Here is a 16,657-nt window from a genome sequence, read left to right as displayed (position 1 = left end):
CCAGGGCTGGTTGCTGTTCCCAGCTGTTTCTTGAAAAGGTGACACTTCCATGATTCTGCTTTTTGTGCCCCCACCCCTTAATAATGCCTAATTTCATTAATCAGCTTCACCTCAGCAAGGAGAGATCCCCAACATCATAGGCTGCTACCAACCTAGTGAGGAGCAGTGGGTAAAGGAGGGACCAAAACCAGAGTGTGGCCAAAAGGAAATGTGTCCTGGTCTGAATCTGGCTCTGGGAAACAACAAAAATGAGTAAAAAAACCCCAAAATCCAGCCCCCTGTCCCCTGCTGCTTGCAGGATGTCTGTATTTGCAGCCAGTGCAAAATATTCCTTGCAAACTACCCTGAAAGTGAACTAAATATAGAAAAACAGGTAACAACAAGAAATTAGGGAGGTTTCCTTCTTTCCACTTCACAGAGAATCCTGTTTGTGATTAGCCTGCTGTGCTGTGCATAGGCAGGATGATTGCCAGCACTGCTGCTTAGGGCAGGGTCCTCACTGCAGCTCCTTTGGCCACAAACCAAGACTTAAAAACACCCCAGAAAGGCAAAAAAAAATTAATTTTGATTTGTTTCAAAATGGGGTTGACTTCCTTGGAGAGTCTGGTGTCAGCTGTGTATCAGGTATTGCCCTACTGCTGGCTGCCTTTTTTTTCCCTTGGTATAAAGGGATTTCTGCTCCCCCAGAGCTGGTGCTGAGGTAATGGGACAACTTGGAGCACAGAATTCCTGGAACAGGGTCCAGGCAAGATGTTTGCTTTGATAACTTGGGTCCTTCCAGCCCCTAAGTGGAACCAGACCATCTCCTCAACAAACTCACAGTTGTTATTTGTAGCATTCAGTGCACGTGTTCAGCAACCTCTGCCTTTTTGCTTTTTAAATTCTCCTTAGGGAGAGTTTGGGGGTCTGTGATGTCCCAAAGGTTTAACCCAGGGTGCTTGGCTTGCACTAAGGTCAAATCCAGAAGATTTAGGCATGGTGTGGGCACTTTGGGAAAGGCAGGTCAGGAAACAGCACCCTGAACACAAGCACTGAAAACAGCTCCAGAATTTTCTGCGTCAAAGCAGGAATTTTAAAATCTGGATCTGAATTCCTTGAAAGCACAGGAGATAAGTGCTCATTTCTTTCCTTTTAAAGAAAACTGTAGCAGCTCTGAGCAACATCATAAACCTGGCAGGAATTACAGAGGCGGTAATTTGTGGTATTTACACAAAGGGCAGTGACAACCCTCTCTCCATGGGGTATCCAAAATGCTCTGTTCTTTGTTTTGTGGAGACTTGTTGCCCACTTTTTGCCCAGGGAAGCTGTGGCTGCTCCATCCCTGGAAGTCTTTAAGGCTGGTTTGGATGGGGCTTGGAGCAACCTGGGATAGTGGAAGGAGTTCCTGTCCATGCAGGGGTTGGAATAACATGCTCTGTCCCTTCCAACCCAAATCCTTCTGTGATTCTATTATTTAAGTGCTTCCTTTTGGTGTTATCCTTTGGTCTGTATATTGTGATGCCTTAAGTACTTACAAAATTATAAAACAAAACTGCAAAGAGCTAACAAAGGTGTATTTAATGTGCAAAATATTTTGAAAACTCTGATTTTTTCCCCATTTAACTTGACACTTCCAAAGGTATCCGTGTTTCCCGCTGAATGGCAATGGAAGTGTCTTAAACCTCGTGATGGGAGATTGATGCTGACAGTCCCTGCAGCTGCAGCTGAAAATCTGGCCCCTGTAATGAGAATTGTCACTGTCAGTCATTCCCTCCTGGAAACGAGGACAAAATACGTCCAGAAGAAGTTTTGGCAGGGAGCTGGGGGTCTCTCCCCAGAGCTGCTGGTGCTGAGGATCCCTCTCGCAGGGCTGGATCTCACAGCTGAGGAGCTCCAGCTCACGATTCAGCCTCTGGCCCTGCAGAACTCACAGATGTGCTTAATTTCCCTGAGCAAAGGGAACACAACCCCTCCGTGCTGTTAATGGGATGTGAGCGATGGACTGACTTCATCCCGGCCACACAGGGTGGGTGGGAACCAGGACTTGCTGCTGCCTTCTAGGAAATCATCCTGCAGCCTCCCGGACAGAGATTTTATTTTATTTCATTAGCAAATCCCCTAGAAGCCCTTTGCTCCTGCCCACAGCAGCAGCCTCCTGCTTTTCACGCTTTTTTTGGCGGTGCGAAGGGGCCAAGCCGAGCGTGTGGAGAGGGAGGAGGGGGAATCCCATCCCTCTCCCTCTGTCCTCCCTCCCCTTCCTTGCCCCTCCTGACGGCTGGAATCGCAATCTTTAATCCCTCCGAGGAGCGGATCAGGCGCCAGGGCAGCTCCTGCCCCAATCCCAGGATGTAGCCGGACCCATCCCCCGGCTCCGACAGGTCTGTGCCCCCTTCCCCCTCGGGACTGGGTTTGCGGGGATGCCCAGGAGGGGTTTGCTCCCCTGGGGCGTGTGTGGGGATGCCCAGGAGGGGTTTGCTCTCCTGGGGCATGTGTGGGGATGCCAAAGAGGGGTTTGCTCTCCTGGGGCATGTGTGGGGATGCCCAGAAGGGAATTTCTGCAGGGTTTTGCTCTCTGGAAACTTGGAGCTGGTGCAGTGGTTGGTGCCGGGCCGGGGGGGACAGGTCCTGTCCTTTAGGGTGAAGTGGCTTCAAGGCACATTCCCTGACATCAGCCTAAACACCAGCAGGATCTGGCAACTCCTCAGGGACTGTGGCTGTGAGAAATGCACGTTGTTTGTTGGTTTGATTTATTTTCCTTCCGTTTTGTGGTTGATAGTACAAACCTGCAGGACACAGCTGCCAGAGAGTGCTTGGAAGGGCTTGTCACCTGTGTGGGTTTTTCCCACCTGGAGGTGTGGGTGGGTTCAGCCTGATGGGCTGGGGGAGCTGCAAAAGCTCAGCTTACAAGTGGAACTTTTTTCCTGACTTTTTTAGTCTGGTGCTGTGATGTTTGAGACCTTTTGTTCAATAGTGGAACTGAAATAGAGAAACTTCCTGAGAGAAACTAGAAATGGGTTGATTAATTCGTGTTTTTTAGTCTGTTTTAGGTCCTTTAACCAGCAAAGCACTCATGGAATGTGGGACAGATTTATTCCCTGCAGTTGCCTGCCTGGGGCAGTCCCTGTCTCTTCTGCAGGGCTGTCCCTGGCACTGCTCGTGTGCCCAGCAGTGAGTGGGACATGAGGTGACATTGCTTCTGCCAGCACTTCTGTGCAGAGACAGTGATGACCTCTGACATGAGGAAATGTCCCCAAACTGTAACTGTGGAGGTTGGAAATAATTCACAGTGCCTGCAAATCCTCACCTTTAGTCCTGATGATTTAAATATGTGGCAGGCTTTTTTTTTTTTTTTTTTTTTTTTTTTCTTTTTTTTTTTTTTTTTTTCTTAACTAAAGTGACTACTTCTAAATTTTCCTGTAGAGAAAAAGGCTTCTTTGACTGCCTTAACCTCCAAATCTCCTCTGAGCACACAAGTGGAGCAAGTGGAAACTGGTGTGCTCCCCACACACCACTATTTTCCAGGCTCTGGAAATACCACTTGCTCCATGTGCTGCTGTCTCCACATTCCTTCCCTGGGGGTGAGTAACAGGAGAGAGGCATCAGCGTGCTGGGGCTCCCTGCCTGCCAGCAGGCTGCTGTCACTGTGGTCCCCTCAGCCCCAGGGTCCACACTCAGCCTGGCTGGCTGGTGGCACCACTGGTGGCAGAAAGGGATGGGGAGGAGTCCTGGAGTTGGGGCTTGGGATGTGGCAGGTGAGCTGTGGAGAGGGAACTCCTCCAGATGTGTGACTCCCACCACTTCAGACAGGAGCATTTCTTATTTCTGATTTACAGGTAGGAAAATGAATGTTGGAGAAGAGGCAGAATGGTGATGGGTTTGCCTCTGAGACAGCAGAAGAGATGAAGTCCCTTTTTCTTGCTTTAAAGTCACAGAAAAGATCCACAGCCTGGGGTCTAACTGTGCCCCATCTGGGTTAAAACCAGGATTTCTGTGAGGGTGCTGAGGCCCTGGCACAGGGTGTCCAGAGAAGCTGAGGCTGCCCCAGCCCTGGAAGTGTCCAAGGCCAGGCTGGACAGGGCTGGGAGCACCTGGGACAGGGGAAGGTGTCCCTGCCATGGCTGGGGTGGAATGACATGAGCTTTAAGGTCCCTTCCAGCCCAAACCAGTCTGTAATTCTGTGATAATATTGAATTTATCCTTACTGACACCACAGGCTGGAAGCTCCTGCCTGAATCAGAGCCTGCAGTCAGCCCAGATCAGTGCAGGCTGGAGGAGTTTATTTTTCTGGACTTTGGATCCCATATAACCCTGGTTAACATGAAAAGATCCCACACAATCCAGTGCTTTTGCCAGAGCTTGGCATCCTGTTTGTCAGCAGGTGCATAGAAGTTTCAAGGAAATCAAGAGCAGTTTGGTGGCACTGCAAAATGGCAAAAATGAAATTTCAGTTCAAGGACTTTGAAAAATGCTGACTTTTGCTGCTGTTTGGCACACACACCTCTGCAGCCAGGGCAGGCTCTGCTTTCCTGGGGGTGACAATCAGGGTTCTGAAACCCACCTATCAAATGTTTGCTGTTTTTTATAAACAATGACCTCATTTTATTAGCTGGAAAAATAAAGCAAGTGTTTCCCATGGCTAAAGGCTTCGGTTACACTGCAGTTGTTCCATTCATCTTCAATTAAAAAAAAAAAAATCACAGACAGGGAAGGGTGGTTAACAACTCCCTGTTACAACTTGCACCTTTTTCAATTCATTCTTCCAGCAATTTAGATCTGATTTAAACAGATCATGCCTGGGTCACTCACTCACTCACGTGCATATTTCCTTTTCCTTGAAATTGCTACAAAGCTGCTGTGTTTGAGGGGAGTCAGGCATTTGCCAGGAGCCTCTGCATACCTGTCCATCAAGGTGAGAAGTGAAATGTCACTGCAGGGGCTGGTGCAGGGCTGGTTCTGCCAGAAGCAGTGAGGCTGAAATGTGGAGCACAGAGATGACAAAAGGCCAAGAACAGGTGCTTAAAACCTGGTTTGCTGAGAGCCAGATGAGGAGGTGGCACTGCTTCCATCGGGGTGGTTTTCTGCTGACCCAAAATTCCTGACCCAAACTGAACAGCACTGAAATCCAGGCTGGGAAAGCCAACTGTGGGTGCTCGAGGTCCGTGGGCTGAGGCTGGCAGTCAGCTTTGGCCACTCTGCAGAGGTTATTTCTGAGTCAAACTGATTCAGAATTCTGATCCTCTGCCGTGGGTAAATCTGTCCTGTCTGCTTTCAGTCTGTTCAGGTGAACAAATTAGAGCAAAACTATCCCAACAAATCCTGCATATAACTTCTTGGGAATGAAATAAGAAATAAACCCCTTCTTTGTAAGCTGTTCACATACAAACTCCACTGGGTCCGTGGATCCCTCCTGCTGCAAAATGGCTTTATCACAGCAACTGATGTCATTAAACCTGTGGTTTGAGGAGCCTGGCTGCTACAGAGTGCTCCTCTCCGTGCTTTTCCCCTTGTGATTGGTGTGTGCATCCCAGGGACGTGAGAAACGTGCTGTCTGTATACCTGGAATGATTGTGGCCATGATAACCAGAATTAATTATTTCTGCACGGTTTAAACCAGAAGTTATTCTGGAATCTCTCTGTCCAGTCATGTGCCAGTGTTGTTGATTTCCATGATCAGAGCAGAGCCCATCACTGGGAACTCCACTGCTGGGATTGTCCTGCCCAGAGAGCAGCGCCCAGCCCAGCAGGAGGAGAGGAGTGATCCCCGCCAGGTTTATAAACACAGTTTACTCCAAGGCACTGAGCAGCTATACTGGAGAGACCAAAAAGATAAAATAATGTGTAGGGATTGCAGGAAAATCTGTGCTCTTCTCCACCCACCCTTTCAGCACCATCAATGATGCCCAGAGCTTGTGATGCCTTCAATGAGTATGGACAAAACCTGGATTTTGATGTGGTGAAACACAACTTTTACTTCTCCTTCCTGACATTTGCCCTTTTGTAGGTCCTGCTCACAATGCTGGTTCGCACTTGGTTCTTTCTTGCCTGCCTGCCTGTGGTGAGCCATGTCTGGGGACGAGTGGGCCAAGGTAAGGAGCCTGCCTGCCCTGGTGGGGCTGTTCCCTAAGGTCTGTCTGCCCTGGGATAGCCCAGCCCTTCCTTATGGCAGTGACAGCACTGTCAGGGGCACTCCCAAAGCCAGGCAGCGTTCCAGGGGGCTGCTGTGTCTGCTGGTGAAGCTCCAAACAGCCTTTCCCAAGCGTGAAGAGCAATGAGGGGTCAGGGGGCCCACCGGGGAGAGCCCCTCGATCCCTCCCCACCCTGCCTGGCCTGTCCTCATCCCTGGCAGCAGTTCAGCCACTCCCCTGCATCAGGGATGCATTTCAGCCTGTGCAAGCAAAGAGGGGCTTGTGTGATCTGTGGGAGCCTGAGGAATAGGAAGAAAAAGGGTGTTGCTTCTTTAGACACTGCACCTTCCTGCTTTGGGTGTTTGTGGTGAGGTGTGGTGCAACATCTGGGTGAGAAAGCACAAGGTGATTCCTCCTGTATCATCCTGCTGCCCAGAGTGACCAGAAAATGCCTACAACATCTCAGCACAGCCTTTCTGATGCGGAAGAGCCACCTTTAGGTTACATGTGTGAAGAGCACAAAGGTTTCTAGAGAGGTGGTGGCACTGCAGGGCTGGGACAGATGTGTCTCCCTGCTGTGTATCTTCCAGACTTCTGAGTTAAGCCTGAGCTTAACTCCCTGTGAGCTGGAGAGCAAGGTTACAGCATCAAGCAGTGCACATCTAACACAGGGCAAGGAAACAGTGGAGCTTTCATGGCACTGGGGATCATTTGCATCCAGCACATAATGGTGCTTTAGAGGATGATGTCCTTTCTGGTCTGTCTGGGGACATTCTTGTCTTTTTAGCTTCTGGGCTCCTAGAGTGATGCCCAAGGAGCTGGACCACACTTGGCCAAAAGAAGACAGCTCCATGTTTAATCTAACTATGAATTCCCCTCATTGTTCCATGATCTTTTACCATTGCTCTTAGGCATGATTTTAGGATTTGCTTTTTGCCCTTCACCCCTCTTCCCCCTGTTTTCTTTCTTCCTCTTCAGATTTGCCTGGGGTGAGATGTGAATCTGAGCTTTGTTTCCCCAAAATAGTTATCTGCTTGTTGGGCAGCCTGCAGGAAGTCTCTGCAAGGAAAGGTTAAGGCACAGATGTTGGGCTGAGACAAGCAGGAACCTCTCTGCCAGCTCTCACTGCTTTCCTGGGTGCTGACATCATGGCAGGGATGTCAGGAGGTGTCAGGGCATCGAGCAAGACCAGATTAGGGAGCTGAGGAGCCCTGGGTGACAGTTTGGCAGCTCTGAGCAGAAACTCCAGGTCACTCTGAGATTTGTTTTTTTGTGAGTAATTGTAAAGGGAAGAAGATTGGTAAGAGCTGCAGATGAGGGGGAGCACTTGGGTGCAGATGTTTATGGCGTGCTCACTCACTGCAAATTAGGGCATCCTGCTGGAAAGGCAGCTCTGGGCACAGTGTCAGAAGGAGGGGAGAGAAATCTGCTGAGTTGCCATCCTGCATCCAGCAGAGGGAAAAAGTTTCATATGGTGACATTTGTGTGACAGGAATCATGGATTCAAGGAGTGACACATGGGCTCAGACATCTAGCTGGAGTTAACAGATAGCTGTGAAATCTGGAGATGATAAAGGAATGTGCTCTTTCTTCTCTTTACCTCCTTGTCTGATACTATTTTTTCCCCTCAGGATTTGTCATTTAGCTTGCAGCTCCCTGCAGCAAACTGATACAAGCTGTTGTCCATGAGTTATGGTCCTGCCAGGAGCTGTTATTTACACTTTATCAGGTTTTCTTTTTTTGGTTTTTTTTTGGGTTTTTGGGTTTTTTTTCCTTCTTTCTAAGCCCAGCTGGTCTTTGGAGCTGCCTCTGAAACGATCATTCTGCAGAAGTGTGGGATCCATCACCTGAGGGATTTCTGTGTTTCTCAGCAGCCCGAGCCTGTTGAAGAGCCTTGCTTGAGCCCATTTGTCTGTTTGCTGCCCTCCCATTCCACGTGCTTGCACTGAACACACTTGCTGTAAAAAACCATTCAGCACGAAAGCTCCTGGGAGAGCCCTTCCAGACATGAAGGGTTCAGAGAAAGCCCCACCTGTGGGGAGGCTGCTTTACCTTTCTGCAAGGGTATAAAATGAGCACCTGAGAAACTCCTCCTTGTACGGGAGGCTCCAGGCCTGCAGAGGTGCAAGGGGACTGCAGGAGCTGCCACACAGCCCCAGGGGATGCTGAGGACTTGCCTGGGGTCGGAAAGGCTCCCTTTGTACCACAACTACTGCCATGTCCTTAGGGGAGACAGCACAGGTGGGTTTGTGGCAGGAATTACACCCATAACAGCCCAGACAGGTGGGTTTTGTGGCAGGAATTGCACCATAACAGCCCAGACAGGTGGGTTTGTGGCAGGAATTGCACCCATAACAGCCCAGACAGGTGGGTTTGTGGCAGGAATTGCACCCATAACAGCCCAGACAGGTGGGTTTGTGGCAGGAATTGCACCATAACAGCACAGACAGGTGGGTTTTGTGGCAGGAATTGCACCATAACAGCACAGACAGGTGGGTTTGTGGCAGGAATTGCACCATAACAGCACAGACAGGTGGGTTTGTGGCAGGAATTGCACCATAACAGCACGGACAGGTGGGTTTTGAGGTAGAAATTGCACCATAACAGCACAGACAGGTGGGTTTTTGGCAGGAATTGCACCATAACAGCACAGACAGGTGGGTTTGTGGCAGGAATTGCACCATAACAGCATGGACACGTCTCCTCCTCCCCAGGGTCAGGCCGGCTGAAACTCACTGTCCTGTCAGAAGACAGGCTCCAGATGAAGTGGAAGGAGACTGAGGGGAACATCAGTGGCTACAAAGTTCGGGTAAAGCCCATGGCAGGTACGTGCTGACAGCCTGGGCACGAGCCCCAGCAGAGATTCCTGTGTGAGAGCGGGACTGAGCTCCACCTTTTGTCTGGAGCACAACAGCACCTAAAAATGAGCATTATTGAGACCTTAAGGGAATAGAGACAAGGCAGAGGGAGTTACCCACAGCCTGCTCTGGTTCACTGGGGTTGGTTTCACTGGGCTGTACGTGCAGCAGTGACAAGGAGCCTTTCTGGCCACCGTGGGAGCAGTCTGTAGTGCCACCCAACACAGGCACAGTCCCTTTTTCACTCCTTCACAGGAAAGAGGAAATTCAGCCCTCTTAATCCTAGGGGAAATGTTTAGGCAGAAACGCTGTTCTTTGAGACTCTGTGAGACAGAAATGAAACAGGTTCCTTGCCTGGCTCTACTGTGGAGCTCCCAGCTCTGCCACCACTGCAGGGACATGGCATGGGAAGCCTCTGACCCTATTTGTGTGGGCAGGCTCATCCCTCTGGCTCCCCACCCCTACTCCCTGATTTCAGATGTTGAACCTGGCGGTGTTGGAAGGACACGATGTCCCTCAGGGGGAAGGAGAGGCTGAGCCATCCTCAGTCGTGGCTGGCATTCTGTTCCCGGTCCCTTTCCCAGTGAGCCGGAAAAGGGAGCTGCGGGGCAGGAGCGCGGGCGGCAGCTCCTGTGATCATCCACCCGATTTTAGCTCAGCCCCCACCTGTTTCCCCGGCTGGAGCAGCAGGCTTCTCATTCCTTGCCTGCCCTGCTCCTCCCCAGAGCCTCAGCTCAGCAGAGATTGATGAGCATCCCGGGAATGCAGGGAATCCCCACCGGCGCTCCCAGCACATGCCTGAGGCTTTCCCTCTCAGGCTGGGGAGTTTCCAGCCCCAGGCAGGAGCGCAGGGATGGCTGGGTCAGGAACACATCCATCTCCATCATTTGAAGCTTCAGACCTTTCCTATCAGAAGGGTTTAGGGAGCTCCTGTGCCTCTCTGTCCTGTGTCGCACTAGGACCGAAATGAACGACACATACAAGCTTGAACGCCCAAGGTAAAAAGAAGGAAGTTTATTTCCAAACTCCAATATCTATAGACTTTCAAAAGTGACCATGGATTAGAAGATGGAATTGCCACCTCTCCAGCTACACTGGTGAAATTAACAGTCCATCAAATTTCTCCTCCTCCAGAAAGGAATGCAAAACAATCATTATTTACATGAAAAGTGCATGAGAAACTCCATTACAAAAGTGTAAACATCAAAAAGCTTAGAAGAACTTAGAAGAACAAAGCATCAGTCCTGTGCAGCACGGAGCCCATGGGGCAGCAGTCACTGCCTTGCTCCCTCTGCTCACTGCCCTGCCAGCACAGAAATGCCCCAGCTCTTGGCTGCTCAAGGCATCCCAGGACAGGGCCCAACAGCTCAGGATATGGCTCTGCAGGGCTCTGGAGGCAGTGCCAGCCCCAGAAATGAGCTGTGCCCTGCAGGCAGCAGCTGCCCTTGGAGACAGATGGGGCAGAGCCAGCACAGCTGGGGTAAGATGAGGCCAAGTGCCAGTGGTGACCTCCAGAGACACCGAGTCACTTCCTCATTCTGTCACACATGACCTCAACCAGCTGGGTGTCTTCATGAGCAGTTGCCAGTCTTTACACTCTGAACACCAGCTTTTCACTCAACAACTCCTTGGGAAGCTGGTGAAAGTTGCACTAACACTTGGTGGGAAGTAATTTTCTAATTTGGGCATGTACCAGGGATTTAAAAAACCCACCTCAATCTTCCCAACTCTACATTGAAGAAAAAGAGTAAAAATCAGAGCTCCTCAAAATTTAAAGCATGAATAGGAGCTGACTGCAGTCCCTAGGCAGACATTCCCTGCATTTCAGTGCTGCTTTTGCTACTGTCAGCTTAAATTTAAGCTCTGACAGGCTCTGAACTGTGGCTTCATCCCACCTCAGGGGACTCGGAGCAAGAAGTCATGCTGAAAACCAAGACTCCCAAAGCCACAGTGGGAGGGCTGAGCCCCACCAAGGAATACACCCTGCAGGTCTACGTGCTCAATGGCTCCCAGGAAGCCCTGTTTGCCAAGAGGAAATTTGTGAGTAAGTGGAGAGGGCTACATTTTGCCACTCAGAGCTCCTGAGGCTCTTGGGGATGTGGCTGCTCTGGCACACGCCCTGCAGACTGCTGGGCAATCCCAGAGCCTGGTACTATTTTGGTTGGAAGGTTAGAAAGGGAGATGGGGAAGACCCAGGGGATGAGGGAGGGAACTGTGGCTCACAGGCCTCTCTAGATGGGCAACTTCTCTATTTTTGGTCTTCCTACACAGTAGAGGAGCTCAGAAATGCATCCCTGACTAGAAACAACCGAAGGAACGCAGGAGCTGCATCAGGAAAGAATCTCACTTCCTCGGCAGCTGAGCACAGCGGGGTGGCTGAGGCCCCCCCACCACCCCTGAACACTGCCCTGTCACACTCAGGTGGGTGCTCTCACCACCCTGGAGTCACACAGGGTGGATTTTGGGCCATGGCCTGTGCCATGCTACCACGGCATTCAGCTGTCCCTAAAACCATTCCCGTTTCCCCACCACAATGTCCCTTCATCAGAGATATTCTTACAGTGAGCCTTGCTAGCCTGGTCTCATCCTTTGCATACAATTTTTATCTACAGAAACACAGTAAACCACCTAAAAATATTTGCCCCTCCTTCCAGCCAAGCTGAAAATGCACATCCAGGTATCCAAATTCAGCAGATGCAAACTCATCCTTTAAGTGAATGTGGATGCTTTGAGAAGAAGCTGCTCCCTGAGCACTAGGGCTGATGGTGCTTTTTTTCCCTAAGCTCTGTGTCCCAGGGCTGGCTGCAGGTGCTCTACAAGAAGGATTTCCTCAACCTCCTTGGCTGAGGACTGTCTGTAACTACAGAATCTCATGTTTCCATGGGCTCAAAAGGGAATTCCACCCGTTGGGGGAAGAAAGATCCATCAGGGCCATTATCCAGAAGGCCTTGCACTAGCTCAGGGTGTTTGCAAGTCACAGATTGCTGAACTCTGGAGAGCAAGTGGGTATGAGGTGCCATGGGATGTTTTCCCTGATTTATATTTTATAAACATTCATTGTTTTTCATCATTAAAGAGAATGGGAAGGACACACTTTTTGATGTGATTTTTAACATTAGCTCCTGAGCACACATGCAGCCCTCTCAGAAAGGTATGAATGAAGGTCTATCCACCTATTTCCATAAACCTGTTGGAATTTTACCCTTTCTGAACCCCCTACACCTCTGCCAAATGTGGCTTAAATCAGCTGAGGAGTGAGGTTTGATGGGGATAATACAGTTTGGGACAAGGGGATTTTTCTCTTTGGAGCACAGCAAAGGACAGAGCTGAAAAGAAAAGGCAGAAGGGGATTCAGCCAAAGACCTCAGGAGAAACAACAAGAAACCAGCCCAGTGTGGAGGCCAGTGTGACAGAATCAGCATCAACAACCCCAAAATCATCCCAGCACACTCGTGCACACGCAGAGCGAGAGTCTCCAGGAAAAGAAAAAACCCCAAAGGATTCTCTGAGACGAGGTGAGAGGAGGTTCAAACATATCTAGCTCCTTCTCCCCTGCTGTTTTCCCTAACACTCATTGAGCTCAAGCTTTCCAGCCCAGCCCCTGCCCCCCAGAGCACAGTGCTGCTGGTTGTGTTCCCAGTCCCTAGCTTTAGGAGCTGTCAGAACTCACTGGAGAAATTTGGAGGCCTGTAGAACAACATGAATTCTCAGGAAAGCTGGAGTTAGGCCAAAAATTCCTTCCAGATGATTTAATTTATTGATTTTAATTGATTTGGCACCACTCTCTCTTCATGTTGTCATCTCCCCTTGCTTCTGGCAGATTCATGTAAGCATTTGTGTTCTTCAGCAGAGCACCCCCAGCCATGGACCTTTCCAGGGTGTTTCCTTTCCAAACACCAGGGGTGTTTGTTACCCAGCCTGCTCCTCCTTCTGGGCTTGTTCTTCGTGTTTCACAGATAACTGATCCACGAGGAGCCTTCAGATCCAGTTGAGATTGTGATGGCTCCCAGCTCTGCTGAAATGGTGGAATGGGATGGGTCAGAGCATCCCCTTTGGCCCAGCAGAAATCCACATCTGTGAGAGGACACACACCTCCTTGGAGCCTGATAAATCTTAGTGGGATCATCTGTTTCCCCTCCACCAAAGATGGAAAATTTCCCATCTGAGAAATACTCAAGGAAGATGAATCCAATTAGCAAAATGCCTTATCTTATCCTCTGCTGAACTGAAGGCTGGGGTGGGGAGGAAGGCAGAGCTGGAGAATCCATGGTGCCAGCAGGTTTTTACTGAGAGATTGGATTTAATATAAAGCCATGAAATAATTGTAGCCCACAGGGGATCTCGTGATTGAATGGAATTAAGCAATCACCTGCAATTCTTGGAGACTTGAGCTAGATAAAAGGAAGCACTGGGCTGAGGCAGAGATGGAATGGAGCTGACAGCTTGCAGCGAGCAGTGCTTGGGTTACCACATGCTTCCTGACAGCTTTAACCCCTTCTTTGCAGAGGTGCAGCTGTACACCACTCCATTCTGAGGCGCTAAGATGGGTTATCCTTGGCTCCATGGTTGTCACAGGATGCTGACATGTGCCAGACTGGCAGATGGTCCATTCCACCATACAAACAAGGCCTTGCACAGCAGATTTGATTTTTATCTTCAAGATGAAGCAGGTTTTCCTCCTTACAATTGCTTCTCTCAGTACCAAACCTTTCCCCTGCAGGCTCCCAGTTTCAGTGTGACACACCTGCCATGATTGACATCGTCCTGCTCGTGGATGGCTCCTGGAGCATCGGGCGCAACAATTTCAAGCTCATTAAGGAGTTCCTGAGCAATCTGATTTCCCCATTCAGTATTGCAGAAGACAAGATCAGAGTAGGTAGGACGTGCTCCTGTTTCCTGACCTTGGGATGTTGATGTTTGAAGAAGCCTTGGTCTCTTGTCCCCGTGGTTATTTGCTCCTCTTGGGAGCTGCTGTTTCCTTAGGATGGGGTCCTTGAGCTGCTCTTGGAATCTTTTCCCATCTGGCAGCAAGCTCTGGCCTCTAGTGGCCATAAAAAATATCTGCACAGTGAACAGCAGTGCTGTCTTTGGGCAGCCCTAGGCCCGGTAGTGAGGCTGAGATACTTTTGGGATTTGCTGCCATCTCTGATGAGGTGCAGTGGCAATGCCCCACTAGGACTGCTGTGAGTTCAGCAGGGAATGGGGCTGCTTCCAGCCCTGAGTGATGCTGACAGCCAGGCTGTACATGAAATAGGATGGTGTAAATCCCTCTCAGCCCTTGCAGCTGATTGTTTGACCTGGATTCACCTTGACACCTTATCAAATACCTGTGATCATCATGACAGGGGTGGGTACCCCTGTACCCTGTGGGGTCTGAGGCATCGCTTTGCTGCCAGCATGGCAGGACCAGAAAATCACAGAATTGTGGGATGTTCTGATTTGGGAGGGACCCACAAGGATCATCGAGTCCAAGTCCTGGCCCTGCACAGAACACCCCAAAGATCCCACCCTGTGCCTGAGAGCATTATCCAAACATTCCTTGAGCTCTGTGAGGCCTGGGACTGTGACCACTGTCCTAGGAACCCGTTCAGAGCCCCACCACCCTCTGGGGGAAGAAATTTTCCCAATATCCAGCCTAAACCTCCCCTGACTCAACTTCATGCTATTTTCTCAGAACCCTGCAGAAAGTGGAGTTAGAAGCCCCATCTGCTCACCCCCAGTGCCTGTCATTATTTGGTGTCATCTTCCCTGCCAATCCTGACACCGGCTCCCAGAGTGGGCCTCCTGCAGCTCACCTGGGCTGGCTCGATGCCCATGGCTCCTGTCTTCCCCAGGGCTGTCCCAGTACAGCAGTGACCCTCACACAGAGTGGGATCTGAGTGCTTACTCCACCAGGGAACAGCTGCTGGAGGCCGTGAGGAATCTGCGGTACAAGGGCGGCAACACCTTTACAGGTAACTCTGCCTGGCAGGGCTCTCAACAGCCACGGCGGGGGAAGCTGTTCCCATGGGCAATGTGATCTGTGGGACTGTGGCCACTGGGGAGCAGAGAAAACAGTAAAGGCATGGGGTTTTTTAGAAGGCTGTGGCACAACTTCCATCTCTGCCCCTCCCCAGGTCTAGCCCTGACCCACGTCCTGGAGCAGAATCTGAAACCAGATGCTGGTGCCCGGCTGGAGGCTGAGAAGTTGGTGATCCTCCTGACTGATGGGAAATCCCAGGATGATGCCAACCTGGCTGCTCAGACCTTGAAAAACCTGGGCATAGAGATATTTGCCATTGGTAAGATCACAGCCATTGGTAAGCTGTAGGACAAAGCCAACCTATTTTTGGTCATCTTCAAACTGAATGTTCCCTCAACTTTGACAGAAGCATCCTGAGGCTGTAGAACTGAGGTGGTGGGTGAGACCTCATTACACTGTGGCTCAGATGAAAATTAACTCATTTATTCAGCCCAGGCAGTGTCTTGAAAGGGTATATTTTTTTTTGAGAAAGTATTCACTTGAGAGATTTCACACCTCCCATCTAAAGACCTTTGGGAGCCTCAGGGACCAGTGCCATGAAAACAATATTCTCAGCTGTGGAATTTGGCAAGAGAACATTGTATTGTGGATGGCAGGGGACCTCCTGTATAATTACTGCCTCTCACAACTTCCCACTTCTCTGAATAACAACATTATCTGCTTTTCTGCTGCATTATCCAGCAACACCAAGACACAGAATGGCCTTGAGCAGCTCTGGCCTTGAGGAGCACATGAGGTCTGCTGGAGACAAATACATAAGCAATGAAGTTCCATAAAAACTCCCCTAAAATTGCAATCTCCAAAAGTTTAAGTGCTAATTTATGTTGGGAACATGCAAGTGAGGGTTTACTGCATAGGGTTATGCAGGTAAGTGGCATTTATGGAGGGAGGAGAGCTGCTGAGCCTCCTTGGACAGTGTTAGGGGACCTTGAACCAAGCTCTGGGAAGCCAAATGAGTTGTACTGTGGAGCTTGGTCAGCAGAGAGTTAATGAGGAGGGGGAGCTGAGGATGGGGATGGAGGATGCTGTGAGATGGAGTTCTGTTATATAAAAGGGATGCTTTTTGCTCATCCCTGACTCTGTTGAAATGCAATGTGATGAACAACAGGCTCTCTGTGGGGAGCGCTGGCACCTCATAAATATAAAACGGTTATTTGTTCATTCAGTCCCTCATCTGTTTATGCCAACTGCCTCTCAGGTTGAAAAACATCCACCTTTCTGATAGCCAAGCCTGCAAGTGGTGAGGAGGCAGGAAAACAGCAGGAAGATTCACCAGGCTGTCTCCAGGCCACTAAAACCCTTCTGAGCTGAACGCTCTTCCCAGGCTGGGCCGAGGTGGCTGCTGCAGGAAAGCTGCTGCAGGAAAAGACACCACTCTGCCAGTGGGGTGACTGGGAGGCTGTGCTGGGAGAGCAGGGTGCTGGTGAGCCCTGTCTGGGGCGTTTCTCAGGCTGGCTCTCTGGGGCAGGCGTGAAGAACGCGGACGAGGCGGAGCTGCGGCAGGTGGCCTCGGAGCCGCTGGAGCTCACCGTCTACAACGTGCTGGACTTCCCCCTGCTCGGCTCCCTGGTGGGCAAACTCACACGGGTCCTGTGCACCAGGATCAAGGAGAGGAGCCACAAGGAAACCACAGGTGAAGTGGGGCCTCCCTTCCTGCCGCTCACCATCCCCTT

The 16,657-nt window shown here is 50.3% G+C and overlaps 1 protein-coding gene across 1 annotated transcript in view; it reads left to right on the top strand.

Moving 5' to 3' along the window:
• The first annotated feature begins 1,902 nt into the window (after positions 1-1,902).
• The window catches only part of COL20A1 (collagen type XX alpha 1 chain), a 52,688-nt gene continuing 37,933 nt past the window's right edge, over positions 1,903-16,657 (top strand). Inside the window, exons 1-10 of the mRNA XM_038159363.1 lie at positions 1,903-2,357; positions 5,981-6,065; positions 8,819-8,929; positions 10,863-11,006; positions 11,234-11,383; positions 12,277-12,477; positions 13,683-13,838; positions 14,797-14,916; positions 15,079-15,243; positions 16,453-16,617. Coding sequence (XP_038015291.1) covers positions 5,993-6,065; positions 8,819-8,929; positions 10,863-11,006; positions 11,234-11,383; positions 12,277-12,477; positions 13,683-13,838; positions 14,797-14,916; positions 15,079-15,243; positions 16,453-16,617 — 1,285 coding nt within the window. The 5' untranslated portion in view covers positions 1,903-2,357; positions 5,981-5,992. The remainder of the gene's footprint in view (positions 2,358-5,980; positions 6,066-8,818; positions 8,930-10,862; positions 11,007-11,233; positions 11,384-12,276; positions 12,478-13,682; positions 13,839-14,796; positions 14,917-15,078; positions 15,244-16,452; positions 16,618-16,657) is intronic.

The sequence above is a fragment of the Motacilla alba genome, chromosome 20 (assembly GCF_015832195.1).
Source record: "Motacilla alba alba isolate MOTALB_02 chromosome 20, Motacilla_alba_V1.0_pri, whole genome shotgun sequence".
Taxonomy (NCBI): domain Eukaryota; kingdom Metazoa; phylum Chordata; class Aves; order Passeriformes; family Motacillidae; genus Motacilla; species Motacilla alba.
Note: the sequence above shows the minus strand (reverse complement) of the source record. Positions and strands in the feature narration are given on the sequence as shown.